Source organism: Annulohypoxylon truncatum (genome assembly GCF_022578515.1).
Source record: "Annulohypoxylon truncatum strain CBS 140777 unplaced genomic scaffold F4807scaffold_33, whole genome shotgun sequence".
NCBI classification, from domain to species: domain Eukaryota; kingdom Fungi; phylum Ascomycota; class Sordariomycetes; order Xylariales; family Hypoxylaceae; genus Annulohypoxylon; species Annulohypoxylon truncatum.
This window is the reverse complement of record NW_025953819.1, coordinates 151,232-163,752: the sequence shown is the minus strand read 5'-3', so window position 1 is coordinate 163,752 and position 12,521 is coordinate 151,232. Positions and strand designations below refer to the sequence as shown.

General features: G+C 47.8%; 5 protein-coding genes across 5 annotated transcripts; 3 read left to right on the top strand and 2 right to left on the bottom strand.

Annotated features, from left to right (window-relative positions):
- Positions 1–133: 133 nt before the first annotated feature.
- Positions 134–1,244, top strand: F4807DRAFT_224695 (YkoF-like protein). The gene is made up of 5 exons (XM_047994100.1): positions 134–180; positions 251–344; positions 457–562; positions 805–907; positions 1,080–1,244. The coding sequence occupies exons 2-5, from the start codon at positions 285–287 to the stop codon at positions 1,156–1,158; spliced, it is 348 nt and encodes a 115-aa protein (XP_047851079.1). The 5' UTR covers positions 134–180; positions 251–284; the 3' UTR covers positions 1,159–1,244.
- Positions 1,245–1,353: 109 nt separating this feature from the next.
- F4807DRAFT_224700 (DUF1682-domain-containing protein) lies at positions 1,354–3,188 on the bottom strand. Its single transcript, XM_047994101.1, has 3 exons — positions 2,954–3,188; positions 1,978–2,818; positions 1,354–1,888 (listed from the first exon to the last, which is right to left on the bottom strand). The coding sequence occupies exons 1-3, from the start codon at positions 3,024–3,026 to the stop codon at positions 1,516–1,518; spliced, it is 1,287 nt and encodes a 428-aa protein (XP_047851078.1). The 5' UTR covers positions 3,027–3,188; the 3' UTR covers positions 1,354–1,515.
- A 208-nt stretch (positions 3,189–3,396) lies between these two features.
- Positions 3,397–5,583, top strand: F4807DRAFT_438439 (uncharacterized protein). Its single transcript, XM_047999122.1, has 2 exons — positions 3,397–4,418; positions 4,468–5,583. The coding sequence occupies exons 1-2, from the start codon at positions 3,492–3,494 to the stop codon at positions 5,191–5,193; spliced, it is 1,653 nt and encodes a 550-aa protein (XP_047851077.1). The 5' UTR covers positions 3,397–3,491; the 3' UTR covers positions 5,194–5,583.
- A 1,610-nt stretch (positions 5,584–7,193) lies between these two features.
- F4807DRAFT_224597 (uncharacterized protein) lies at positions 7,194–8,888 on the top strand. The gene is made up of 2 exons (XM_047994099.1): positions 7,194–7,749; positions 7,811–8,888. Exons 1-2 carry the CDS (start codon positions 7,397–7,399, stop codon positions 8,712–8,714), a joined length of 1,257 nt encoding a protein of 418 aa, XP_047851076.1. The 5' UTR covers positions 7,194–7,396; the 3' UTR covers positions 8,715–8,888.
- A 731-nt stretch (positions 8,889–9,619) lies between these two features.
- F4807DRAFT_224575 (S-adenosyl-L-methionine-dependent methyltransferase) lies at positions 9,620–12,439 on the bottom strand. The gene is made up of 2 exons (XM_047994098.1): positions 11,541–12,439; positions 9,620–11,467 (listed from the first exon to the last, which is right to left on the bottom strand). Exons 1-2 carry the CDS (start codon positions 11,745–11,747, stop codon positions 9,875–9,877), a joined length of 1,800 nt encoding a protein of 599 aa, XP_047851075.1. The 5' UTR covers positions 11,748–12,439; the 3' UTR covers positions 9,620–9,874.
- Between the last annotated feature and the right edge of the window lie 82 nt (positions 12,440–12,521).

Sequence of the window (12,521 nt, the reverse complement as noted above, 5' to 3'; positions counted from 1 at the left end):
TCTAGATAGCCTTTTCCCTCGCATTGTACGATAAATAAGTATAAGCATATATCCGAGGTAGTTAAGTAATTTGCGGGGCGATTTTATTTAGTCGAACTCTTTACACCATTCTCTGCTTAAGACCTTCATATACCTTACAACTTCATATGGTCCTATTCTCTGATCATATATCAAGCATTTGTAATAGACGATAGCCTCTTAGATTAATTGATCATTCCAGCAATACGAAGCTTACTATCAACCAAAACAGCACCTCAGATTTCTTAAACAATTTCCTAACGACCATGGAATACTCGCACATCGCAACGCCGGAACGGTGCTACGCCGACTTCTGTCTGATTCCCGTGAGCTGGCAGCTTCTTCCTTCCCGGCCTCCGTATCTAGATATCGTGGATTTCTTTGCTGTTTAACTAGCTAGACAGGTATGTAAGCTAATACACACCTACACACGTATAGGTCGGCACCGGCAACATTTCGGTAGCGGAGGAAGTGGCCGAGGTTCAGAGGCTGCTCAAGGCGAGCGGGTTGACGTACACTATGCATTCCGCCGGAACTACCGTTGGTTGGTTTCTCTTTTTCCTTGGTCCTCGCGTCTTATTTACCTTGTGTGTTGTTCATATTATACCTATTTCGTTCTGCGTGCTTCAAGATGGGGGTGCTGTGAGGTTGCTTATGAATGTGGTTACATGACGATGAGAGAGTGACTCCTTGTTTGACCTCGTTCCGGCAAGATCTGGTTTCCCATTACCAATTACTCGTTTATACTGCTATCTCGAATTATTCTACTCACTCTCATACTTCCAGAGGGATCATGGGACGAGGTCATGAAAGTTATCGGGCAAGCCCACAGCGTCGTACATGCCAAAGGGGTTGTCCGAGTTCAATCTTCGATGAGAGTCGGCACAAGGTAAGTTGTATTTAAGCCTTCCTCTTTATTTATTAAAAAGCACCTCCCCACCCGCCCATCCACCACGTATCCAGAAGCCGATGGTATCCCGTTTTCTTTTCGGTTGGAGGCTGTGATGGTTAAGAGCGAGCAACAATGACTAACCAATGATGCGTGTTATCTCTCCTATTAGGACGGACAAGAAGCAGACAGCACAGGACAAAGTCAAGCGCGTAGAGAATATATTGGCCAAGGAGAGCACTAGCTCTTAGACCTCGTGGATCGAATGAAGCAGGAACAAACATGTTAGGTAATTTTCATGGTCGAGCGTTATATAACTTGAGAGCAACTTTCCCTTAGAGTAGCAGGCAAGCAACAGACAACAGACATCATTAACAAACGAATATCATACAATTATTTTCAGAGCCGGACGTACGCCTAAGATGCATGTTTCCGACACTGCCCCTCCCTTTTTTACTACCTACCTAGTAGATAATACAAGTCAAACGTCGCAAGATGCCACTTTTGAGACCTTGTTCACCATTAGTCATCCCTTCGTCTGCCGTTCATCCCCGTCCCTTAGAAAGTATCCACGAGAAATATTCAAGAGCCGCCTTGGTACAAAGCACTTAGGCTCGGACCGTCTGCTTCTTTGAGGACTTGCGCAACTCCTTTTCCCTCTCCCTCTCGAGGTACTTCTTCTGCGCCTTGGCGTCTAGGGCGTTTAGCTCGGCGTCGCGCTTCGCCTTCTTAGCCCTGTCACGCTCGGCTTGTCTCTCTTCGGCTTTCTCTTCCTCAGCGACCTTCTGAATTTGCTTGATATTCTCATCTCGAACGGCCCTGACCTTTCGGATGACCTCCGGTCGGAAATGAGCGGAAGATGCTAGGTGATCAGAAATCCGCACGAAATAGGAAAGAAGCGGGGCGAGGTCGTCGTAGTTGTTGGACGATGGAAGTCGGTATCGCAGGTAGAGGCGCTTGCGCGGAACCGTCTCGTCCATCCTATATATCTTGTTTAGCAACCATCCTTGGTAGTTAATTACTTCAGGGTTATGTGCTGATTCCCCATAGCCTAGAATATAAGTACTTACTTCGTGGGCTTGTCGACGGGTTGGTCGCTGATGATAATGTAGTCGAATAAATCGCCGGCCTTCTTGATGGCCGAGGCAAGTTCGTTGGTAAGAAGGGTCTCGGTGATCTCAGCGCTCTCGCTCATGACGGTTGCCCAAATAGGTAACTTTGAGTTATCCTTGGTGAAGGTGATTGATAAATCATATCGCTCTTCCCGGAGCTGCTTCATCTTGTCCTTGTTGACAACAGCCCAAACAAACCCATCGAAGGTGCTCTTAGAATCCTTGCTTCTTAGCTCGGCGGCACCCGGAAGAGCAGGGACTATCTGAGCCTCTTTACCATCGAAGGGGTAGATGACGGCTTCAACGGAATCCTCGGGAGCGCCAAAGCTGTCGAAAAAGAAGCTCAAAGCAGTCTCTATGAAGGTCATGACCGGGTTGAAACGCTTCTTTAGAGTCAATTTGACATCCATGAACGCAACATTCTGCCGGCCAGTCGCATACGTCGCATATTCGAAAAGGCTCTTGGCCTTCAGCAGCTTCTCGGGGTCTTGCTCAGATGCCCTACCAAAACCAACCGCGGCAAACTCGCTGGTTAGCACAGAAGCATGCGCTTTAATCCACGCCCTCGACTTGGCCCGGTTGAGTTTCGTGCCAATGAAGTGCAATGTAAAGATTACGGCTATGATGGACAGAATGACACCCTCAGCGCGGAAATCATTTAGACTATAGCGCTCGTGGACATTGTACCACTTTGTATATGGAACACCCGTGGGTGCAGGGCCACCAAGGGTAGCACCGCCGGCAACGGATTCAAAGGGTACGGGAGATGGCGAAGGCGCATCGGCAAAGTCGGCGAAATCTAGAAGAGGAATTGAAAGTTAGATTTTGATAACGCCTGACTACATATATGAATATACAAAAAAGAGGCGATATAAGATATAGCGAATTGTCGCGAACGATCGCGAATGGTATAGTATCTTAAGAGTGAACTGACCTGAATCGGAGGATGGTTCCGGAGTGGCAGAAGACTTGCTACCGCCGACAATGTTCTTTAAGAAATCCGCCATGATTGCGGGATTGCGGGACTCTCTCTCGCGTAAATTAGTTGAGCGCGACGAGAGGTTGAAGAAGAGGAGACAAGAAAAGACGAAGCGAAGACAAAGACACGAGTCAAAATTGGAGCTTAGACAATCTCCAATAATCTCTCCAATAATCGCTTAGTCGCTTCCCTATCTTGGGGAGACACCCCGGTTACAAGGTTATAGCTACCTACTTCTAAAAGGTTCTTTATTGGGGACCCCGTAGTGTGGAACCTGTGGCTTCGGATACGCTCCAAGGTTAGGTAGGTGCTTGAGTGTGTGGCTGATGCATTGTCCGCACTGTCTCTACTTCAGTACATTAAACTAACGGTTACCCGGCAACCAACATTAAAGTCAATAATCGTCTGCATCAACCTCAAACTTCAACGTCAATGTCAAAAATACCATACGACAAATGTAACTAGAATCCAAAGGACGAACATAAAGGTGAAGATGTCAAAGCAGACGTCTCTGCGAAAATATGGCAAGCAATCCAGAAAGGCCAAAAGTGACCGCTTGTTCGTCGAGCTGCCACAGACGCCAGTACGAAGCCAACCGAAAGCTGTGAAAGACGACAATTTATCAGGTCCAGCAGACTTTGACGGCTTGACTAGTAAATTATCTACTATTAACCTCCAAGATGAGAACTTTATACCACCAAAGCCTGTCAGGCGCTCTCCTAGGCGGAAAAAACAGCATATGCCAACCCCAGCACCACCATCACCGCCAGCATCACCGCATCTCAAACCAACCAAGCCCCAGACCCCTAGGATATCAAGTCCGCCCAAACCAAAGATGGAGGAGCCCACGGAGGAGGCAGAGCCGGATAATAAATTACAGGTACTTTCCTGGCCCGATATATGTCCAACTGGCGATAAGATCGTCAAGATAGCGGAGGCTTCTTATGCTGAAGTATACCGTGTGACGAATGAGCGAGGAACCAGCATCATCAAAGTTATTCGCATGGAATCACCTATCAAGGCTCAAACGAAAGCTCAGCGGAATTCAGGATTAGTCGATGAGGAACCGCACTCGGAGTCGGATCTGATAGGAGAGTTAAAGATCTCGGAATGGCTCGCTGATATCCCTGGATTCGTCGTCTACAAAGAGAGGTATCTTGTGCAGGGCAAGGCTTGTAAGGAATTGCTCGAGACGCACCAGGCCTTTCATAAGAGAATCAAACGGCAAGATCCTGACCGGCTGCAATTCTACCCCTCGCCGAGTCGGTATTTAGACGACACAAAATTCTTGGTGGTTGAGCTAGGAGATGCAGGAACGGCGCTGGAAGACTTCCAGCTGGACTCTACGGACCAGTTGTGGGACATATTCTTTCATGTCGCCATCGCATTGGCGCGTGCTGAAGCTCATATTGAGTTCGAGGTAAGCAAATCGAGTCACTTATATTAACACTCTTAGCTAATTGTAAAAGCATCGTGATCTCCACGAAGGCAACTTGTGCATTCGAAAAACAGGAGATCCTATCCCTGCCATGGATCGAGATCGTTCTAGCTACTTCGGATTCTCCGGTCTCGAAGTCACAATCCTCGACTACGGTCTTTCTCGAGCTCACGCCGATAGCCAAGTCGAAGGTTCTGAGCCGATTGCTTATGACTTGGAAAGAGATCTAAGCCTATTCACTAGCGAACACGCCCCGCAGTGTGAAGTCTACAGGCGCATGAGGTCCTTTTTCCTGAGGGGAGATCGGGTATGTCTTCCACCGCAAGACCACAAGACCGCCTACGAAGACGGGCTCGACGGGCCAATCGCATGGGCTCAGCACGAGCCATATACAAACGTCCTGTGGCTTGCGTACATCTACGAGTGGATAACCAACCATTTCAAGGGGACTAAGAAGCAGTTGAATGCCTTTAAGCGCTTGACGAAAGAACTTTGGTTGTACCTGAACCCCAACGCCGAAGAAGGTGTGCCCAGCTTTGGTAGCGCAAGCGAAGTTGTCCAATTTGCGCTAGAATCAGGATGGATAGAAGAGGGTCAGTTACTTGGGGTTAGGGAAGACATCGAGCGATCGATATTGTCGATTCTGGCGAATGACAACGACTTAGAGGAGGTCTTGGACGGCGAAACGGACACCGAACCGGATGGCGAAACTCCTGCTCGAAGGTCGCCTAAGAGGCGACAACGGAATGCCGTCTAAATCGATACTCTAGGACGATTGGCGTTAGGACATTAGGATTAGCAAGCCTTGGAGACATCAATTCGTCTTGGTCAATTCTAAGGAGTAAGGCGTTACATAGTTCAGGTCTAAGAATCGATCAAGGTAGCTTAAGTCAAAAGCCTACTCAAGATTTACTCGGGGCCAACGGTGCGCGTAGATGAAGTAGTAAACTGTTGTACGACATCGCGCTACATATATCAGTAATATGTAGTCGTGGGAATGACTTAAAAAGTAAACGGGTCGCCTGAATTGGGCCGGTGCGGTGTAGACCCAGTATACGGCACCTCGCTAGCGAAGCGCTTGATGCGAGTGGGCGGGGAATGATTGAATGATGCGGTCGGATAGATACCGTGTATATCTGCGTTTTTGTGCCAAGAAGAGAGGCCCGTCCGCGTCAACGAGGTTGGTTGGCGAGCAGTTCAAGTTCAAGAGCCGCGCGCATGGGACGGGTTCTTAAGGAACAGCCTTCTATTTTCTATTATAACAGCTTCGATGACACAAAGAATTCCCATCAGAATGGTAACTATTGCCGGTACGACATCGTCTCCCGTTATCCCGTACTGTCCGTACAACACGAATAGGCTTTGTCTCGTATTTCACCGGGCAGATATTAGTGAAAAAATAAGCCGCCGAGCAAACGGCTGGCGCCATGCAGCAACGAGAGGGGCTGCCCCTATTCTCTCCTTCCCGCCCCTCTTTTCTTCTACCGTCCTCTCGTTAGATGATGAGGCTTGGTTCGGGACCGACATGAGTTTCGAAAATATAGAATAGAATCTCGTACATAATACTAAAGCAAGCTGCATACCTCTAAGCACTAAATCATCAAGATAAAAGTCGATTTAGAAGTTGATCTAGAAGTTGACTACAAAAAACACTGAACATGGAAGGAATTCAATGACGGCAGCGACCCGAAATATCATCCAATCCAACGCCAGGATTCATACTCCACACCCACGACCCACGTTAGCGTGGTTTCAGATCTATCCGAGCTTGGTGGGAACGAACTACGGATCCCATCCTTTAGGCAGGTACCGATGTAAACCTACCTCGCTTCTGGCATTTTTTCAACCTTTTTTCATTTTTATTTTTTTATTAAAGGGGTAAAGATCAGCCTTCAACCTTTCAGTTTTTTAATGTCCACAACGAGCATACTAGACATGCAGACATGGTAAAATCGATCAACGGAAACAAAACGAAACATAATCCTGGCTACACATCTATTAGTCGATCCATCCTTCGCCTTATCGATCCAGCTGAACGACATAGGCGAGATGGCATCGATTTCACGCAATGACTTCACATCGTGATATGTAGGTACATGATACGATGGGGATACAGATATTGATATTTACTCTGACATTGTATGTCGTTCACACTCACATGCTGGCTATAATAAATACGAACAAATCTGACTCAGACCACGGCAAGACCTTTTTATTTTTTTCGTGACGTTTTTATATCTGGAAATTTTATCTAGCAGATGTCTCTTTTCGGGCGTTTTCGCGGCGGGTTTGCCGCTAGCTCTACCTTTCCCCTGCATAATTGTTTAACGAATAGCTTCGCGCCAGCCATTCGTTGACAAGTGTGGCATAGAAGCTGACCTATCACGCGTTGGAATCTCACCCAGCTCGACCTGCCAACCCCCTGCCCCCTTTCCCCCCCCACCTTGACATCTGGATGTTTCTATTCTGTGCCTTATTCCTTAAAGCATGGACTGGCAAATGGCCATCCACACCATACCTAGACCCTGTGGTCTGAAGGACCTGTTCCGCCATTAATATGCAGACGCCTCGGTAGTCTTATATGTTTCCTTCGTCTTCCTCTCCTTTATCCACCTCTTCACCTCGCAGCCTTTCTCTACCGTGCTAGGTTTTAACCTTTCCATTCATTTTTACTCACTTCATTCTTAAACTACTCCGCCGGCTGAGTTATCATTCATTTCACTGAACAAGTCTTTGTTTGTCCCTTCTTTTCTCCGTCAGGTCGCCAATATCAACACTCAAGTCATACTTTGACTCACTATACACAAGCTATCTGGCAGACAATCTTTTCAAACAGCGGGCCGGTATCAGCATATTAAAGAATTACATTCCCCGAGACGAGGGTTCTAGAAATTGCACTCGCTTGCATATAGTGTAGGATACATTCTCGAGTCATAAGAAGAGAGCCTCTCGAAACAGAAATGAAGTTCGCTACCGTTGGTGCCCTGGCCTTCGTGGCCCCCTTGGCCACGGCGGTTAAGACAGAAAGGACCTTCGCCGTCTTACACTTTACCGCGAACCAATTCTTAACCGAGGGTCCTATGGATCCCGTAGTCAACCCCGGAGAAGAAGCAACCCATTATCACAGCATCATGGGAGGAAGTAACTTCGGCATCAATACCAAAGGTGATGATCTGTTGAGCTCAGAGTGTACCACGACCACTATCAAGAATGACAAGAGCAACTACTGGGTCCCTAGTCTTTTCTTCCAAGATCCCAAGGATCCAACCAGCTTTGAGAAAGTTCCCTTTTACTACATGAACGTCTATTACTTGTAAGTACCGCCCTTTGTATCAAATATGTGCGAAGTCCCCTTAGCTAATACGTATATTCAGTTTCGAACCTACCAACAGCACTATCGAGCCATTCCCTGTCGGTCTGAAAATGCTGAGTGGTGATTCCAAGACCAGAGACCCCCCTAAATTTGGAGGAGGAAGCAATCTTGATCCCAGCCAGGGGCCGATTCAGCCGATTCAGTGGACATGCCCCAGACAAAGTTATGACCCCCCTTCATATCCCGTAGATTCGGATGGAACTACGGCAGGTATGCAGGATCCTAACAACAAGGGTGCGGGTGCGGGATTCCCCCTTTACGACTGCGACGGCACCTACTCCCCGCTTAGACAGGACATCCACTTTCCTTCGTGCTACAATCCCCAGGCAGGTCTCGACGATTACGAAAACAACATGGCTTGGCCAACCACTGTAGATGGTTTACAGACGTGCCCGGCCGGATGGGTTCACGTGCCGCATATATTTTATGAAGTATATTGGGACACGCCGTCATTTAAGGATAGGTGGACTCCTGACGGAAAGACGCAGCCCTTCGTTTTATCTAACGGTGATGCCACCGGCTATAGTTCGCACGGTGACTTTATTTCGGGATGGGACCAGGACACCCTCCAGACTATCATCGATACCTGCAATGCTGGCGATATTGGCATGGAGAAATGCCCCAATATCCCCGGCGGTGTCAACGACAACAAGGACTGCACTATCAAGCCGGCTATTGGTACCCTGGTGGCAGTTTCGGAAGTCCTGAACGCACTCCCGCTCAATTGCCCGGTCACCGGCTGGGGCAAGGGTGGTGTTTCCAGCGGCTCTGGTTCAAACTCGTCCGAGTCCGAGTCGTCCTCTCAGTCTGCATCCTCGACCGTGAGTAGAATCCAGCCTCCTTTATATCCTCTTCTGGCGTATTTCTCGAGTTTATTCTTTTACCATACGAGCTCTTATTCCTGAACTTGATTCAATATCCCAAACAATGGCTACTTTATCTAGATGTAGTCGTCACTAACCCCGATTACCAGTATGCCGCCACAAGCACCGCCGCACAAGAGTCCTCGCCTGCAGAGACGACTCAGAAGAGCGCGGCAACTGAGACAATCGCGCCGTCGTCATCTGTTACCGGCATTGCCTACCTTGAGGTTTCTAGTAGTGTTTCTAGTTCGACCGTGGTGGCCGCAACGCCTGTCGTTACCGCTGCCGCCGAAACGTCTGCCGCGGGATCATCCGAAGCCGAGGACCTTGATATCTCGACGGTCCTGGACATCGTCACCGTCACACAGACAACTACCATAGAACCCCAATCAACGCCTGCTCCTCTCCGAAGACGTCGCGCGCCCCTCCGCAGCCACGGCCACATAAAGCGTCACCTCGAGGGTGGATTCGCAGGTCGCCGATAGACGGCATGGATGGCTAGCCAGCCAACTAGTCATGTTTTCGATTCTTTGTATGTATTTACGTACATACGCAACCTTTTTAGGGAATACGAGGCGTAGCGAAGGGTTTATCAGTCGCATGATGGAGGGATAGCATGCGGTCTTGGATTGTTTTCTATTCATGTACTTTTGAGCACTCAAAGCAGGAAAGCTTGCGAGCGATGTGGGCATTTATCTGCATTATCGATATCTTCTTCTAGCGTGCGCTGGATGGCCATGAGGCATACCAAAAATATTTTGTGGTGGTTACCGGCGCAGTTCTGTGAGGTAACACATAACGAACCCGATTTCACTTCTTGATGTAGCATATTTGAATACAATTAACTGAACATGATGTTCGAGTCTTCGAAACTTTGCATCGTTAGTATTCGCAATTTTTGTCTTGCTCTTGAAGTCCAAATAAATTATTTATAGACTTCCCATTTTCATCGCCTACGTTTCTAAAAACCCTGATCTAAATATATTGTACGGTGAAAACGGGAGATATGAATCAGATGGGTTTGTCATTCCGCGGGGAAGTCCGAGTGGTGGATTCCTCTACCTTGAAGAGATAGTGATGGCAGCTACCTATCTAGTATTCGCAATAATTTGGACATTTAGGGGCCATTCTATTTTATTCCACATCGGTATCGGGAAGAATCAGTATCCTGGGTATAGAGCCTCTAAAATGCCCTGAGGAATTCAATCTGCAAATCCATTCCATTCACCATTATCGCTATCACTTGAACTACCATCAATATCGGATTTGCCGGTTTCTTCGGAGTCCGTCTCTTCATCCTCGTCTTCTTCTTCTTCTTCTTGTTCTCCGATATCTCCGGAGCGACCCTCATGTGTCCGCTCAAAAGTTGACTCAACGCGACTTGAAGGCCTAGGCTTATACTGCGGCTCAAGAGTCGGCATGCCTGAGACGTCCCGGATGATTCGACCGTCATCATCACGGAGATAAGGTCCATCTTCGTCAAAATCAGGCTTTACATCGCGAATAAAGCCAGCGACGAAGAAACCCATGACGCCCCTCCCGTCATCCTTGTAAGATCGAATACACGCCTCGGCGATTTCATGATCGCCGTTGCTCCCTTCGACGGACCCGCGGACTGGCCATTCCCGCATCCCGCGAACTTGTTGGCCTCGAGGTAGTACACGCCATCCTCTTTCCTTGGCGATATTAGACTGCAGCGCTTTCATAACCACTTGCTCGTTCTCATCAGCGTGGATTGAGCACGTTGAATAGGTGATCTTTTTAGCAGCAGGGAATTTGAAAGCATGAAGTAACAACGTCAGCTGAAATGATGATAAAGCTTCTAAACGGGCCTTCAATTCGTTTTCAGAAGAGACCACGGTCTCCTGTCCGTCATCGTCAATTAGGATCGGTCGCGCCGTTTCTTTACCAACATCTGAACCATCCCGTTTACGCTTGCGTCCCGAGTCAGCCGACGGCTTCTTGGACGTGCCCGGAGTTTCGGGTAGGTGTATTGTAGGCATATCATCTCTGCCCACTATGCCACTCCCCGAACAGCTAGGATCAAGTAACAGGCATCCGACATTTGCAAACAACTCGGAATTTGGATCAACCCTGAGAAAGTCCTGGGCAAAACTCATTCGTGTGATTTCCTTAGCCCCAGCAAGCTTCACCATCTTTTCTAGCGTGCGGGAGCGCTTTGGGTCTTTCTCGAATGCATATACCGTCTGTGAACACCGCTCAGTTTCTGGTGTCCGCGAATGCACAATGGCTGCAAGATGTGTTGTTTTATTCCCGGGAGCTGAGCAAGAATCGATGACATCCCCATCTTCGGAACGGGGATCTAATAGATAAGCCGGGAAGCACGAAGCTTTGTCCTGCAATATCAAAGCCCCAGAAGCGTATGCCTCCGTTTTGGTGATCTCAAAGCTAGGGGAGATAGCCAGAAGGTTTGGTATGTGATCATCCACGTGTAAGAATTTCCCAGGGGTAGCAATGACTTCATTAATACTAAGAACCCTGGAGAAAGCGGCAAATGTGGTCGACAGCTGATCCTCGACGGTTGTTTTCAGAGTATTTACACGCACCCATCGAGGATAGCCGGCTGCCTCGCCCAAGAACTCGGTAGTTATCTGTTCTCTCAAGGCTTCAACCGACCCAGCTCTCCTCCGCAATCGTGCTCTAGTGAATTCAGCATGTAGTCGGGCCTTATGCCGCTCGATGGAAATCCTCAGGCCATGAGTAGCAGGGAGAGCAATTCCTCTCTTGGAAAGTAAAAAATCATGGACGAGGAGTAGAGTCAGCAGGGGACTAAGCTAATTCATCCCTAAGTAATCAGCCAGGGCCGAACCGAGAAGTATGGGCTTGACAACATGCACTCCTGCTCACCTTGCGCTCATGACGTAAAAGCTCCGAGTTGTCGACGACTTCCTTCAACACAGGGCTCCATTTACAAGTCTCTAAGGCTAGGGCATAGACCTGCTGTTGGGGGGATTTCAGGTCTTTCTTGCCGAATATACGAGTCTTTAGATTGCCGCCGGGGGAATTGGTTGGCGCTGCCGATAATATATCAGCTGTCTCATGATAGAGAGACATTCTTCATCCTTTTTGGCACATGTTCAATCACATGTCCAGATTATTTGAGGTTAGAATTAAATAATCCAAAAGAATAAAAATCTTGGTTTACTAGCAACAGACTAAAAACCTTAATCGACAGATAATCTAACTCCGCAATCTCCACCACGTTAGGCGTACTAGGTAGTGGGCAAGTACTACACAAATCTGTACGCAGTAAACTATAAATTCACTAGCTCAATTAGTGGAGTCTCCAGGGTTCTTTTATTTTTATTTTCTCTTCTCTTTTCTCCCCTTTTCACATACCTACATGCCAAGAGATCTTTTCCCTAGCACCAAATAGATTCGAGACATTCGGTCTTCGGTCGCAGCTCTTCATATCGGTTGTTGATCCGTTAACTTATTGCTTCGGAAAATAAGGCCCTGGGAATTGTCCTCTTTAGGGATCGAATCGACCGAATCTCATCTTACCAACACATGCCGAATCACTCATGTGGCATCATTCTTAAATATCATACATCATTGTTCATTTCCCTACCTCCGGTGATGGCAAGCGGGTTAAATGATTAATAAGGAATATAGCGACATACATATATAGTTCAGGAAGCGGCTTGGTCAACTGCCGTGTAGGCCGAAAGCGTCACGAGGGCTCTTGTCCTAAATCCTAGACGACGCCACTCGGAATCGTTCTGACAAATCCGATTGAATATACCTACGTGGCACGGATTGTGGCAGCTCGTAAGTACACACTATACACACTATATGGTAGTTGGTGTGCAACATAGGGAACCATTT

Coding starts and splice junctions, on each gene's coding strand:
- F4807DRAFT_224597 (XM_047994099.1), top strand. CDS start 7,397: ATGAAGTTCGCTACCGTTGGTGCCCTGGCCTTCGTGGCCCCCTTGGCC. Junction 7,750..7,810: donor TACATGAACGTCTATTACTT/GTAAGTACCGCC, acceptor ACGTATATTCAG/TTTCGAACCTACCAACAGCA.
- F4807DRAFT_438439 (XM_047999122.1), top strand. CDS start 3,492: ATGTCAAAGCAGACGTCTCTGCGAAAATATGGCAAGCAATCCAGAAAG. Junction 4,419..4,467: donor AAGCTCATATTGAGTTCGAG/GTAAGCAAATCG, acceptor TAATTGTAAAAG/CATCGTGATCTCCACGAAGG.
- F4807DRAFT_224695 (XM_047994100.1), top strand. CDS start 285: ATGGAATACTCGCACATCGCAACGCCGGAACGGTGCTACGCCGACTTC. Junction 563..804: donor TTCCGCCGGAACTACCGTTG/GTTGGTTTCTCT, acceptor TCATACTTCCAG/AGGGATCATGGGACGAGGTC. Junction 908..1,079: donor TCGATGAGAGTCGGCACAAG/GTAAGTTGTATT, acceptor CTCTCCTATTAG/GACGGACAAGAAGCAGACAG.
- F4807DRAFT_224575 (XM_047994098.1), bottom strand. CDS start 11,747: ATGTCTCTCTATCATGAGACAGCTGATATATTATCGGCAGCGCCAACC. Junction 11,468..11,540: donor TTTTACGTCATGAGCGCAAG/GTGAGCAGGAGT, acceptor GGGATGAATTAG/CTTAGTCCCCTGCTGACTCT.
- F4807DRAFT_224700 (XM_047994101.1), bottom strand. CDS start 3,026: ATGGCGGATTTCTTAAAGAACATTGTCGGCGGTAGCAAGTCTTCTGCC. Junction 2,819..2,953: donor GGAACCATCCTCCGATTCAG/GTCAGTTCACTC, acceptor TTCCTCTTCTAG/ATTTCGCCGACTTTGCCGAT. Junction 1,889..1,977: donor CCCGTCGACAAGCCCACGAA/GTAAGTACTTAT, acceptor CAAGATATATAG/GATGGACGAGACGGTTCCGC.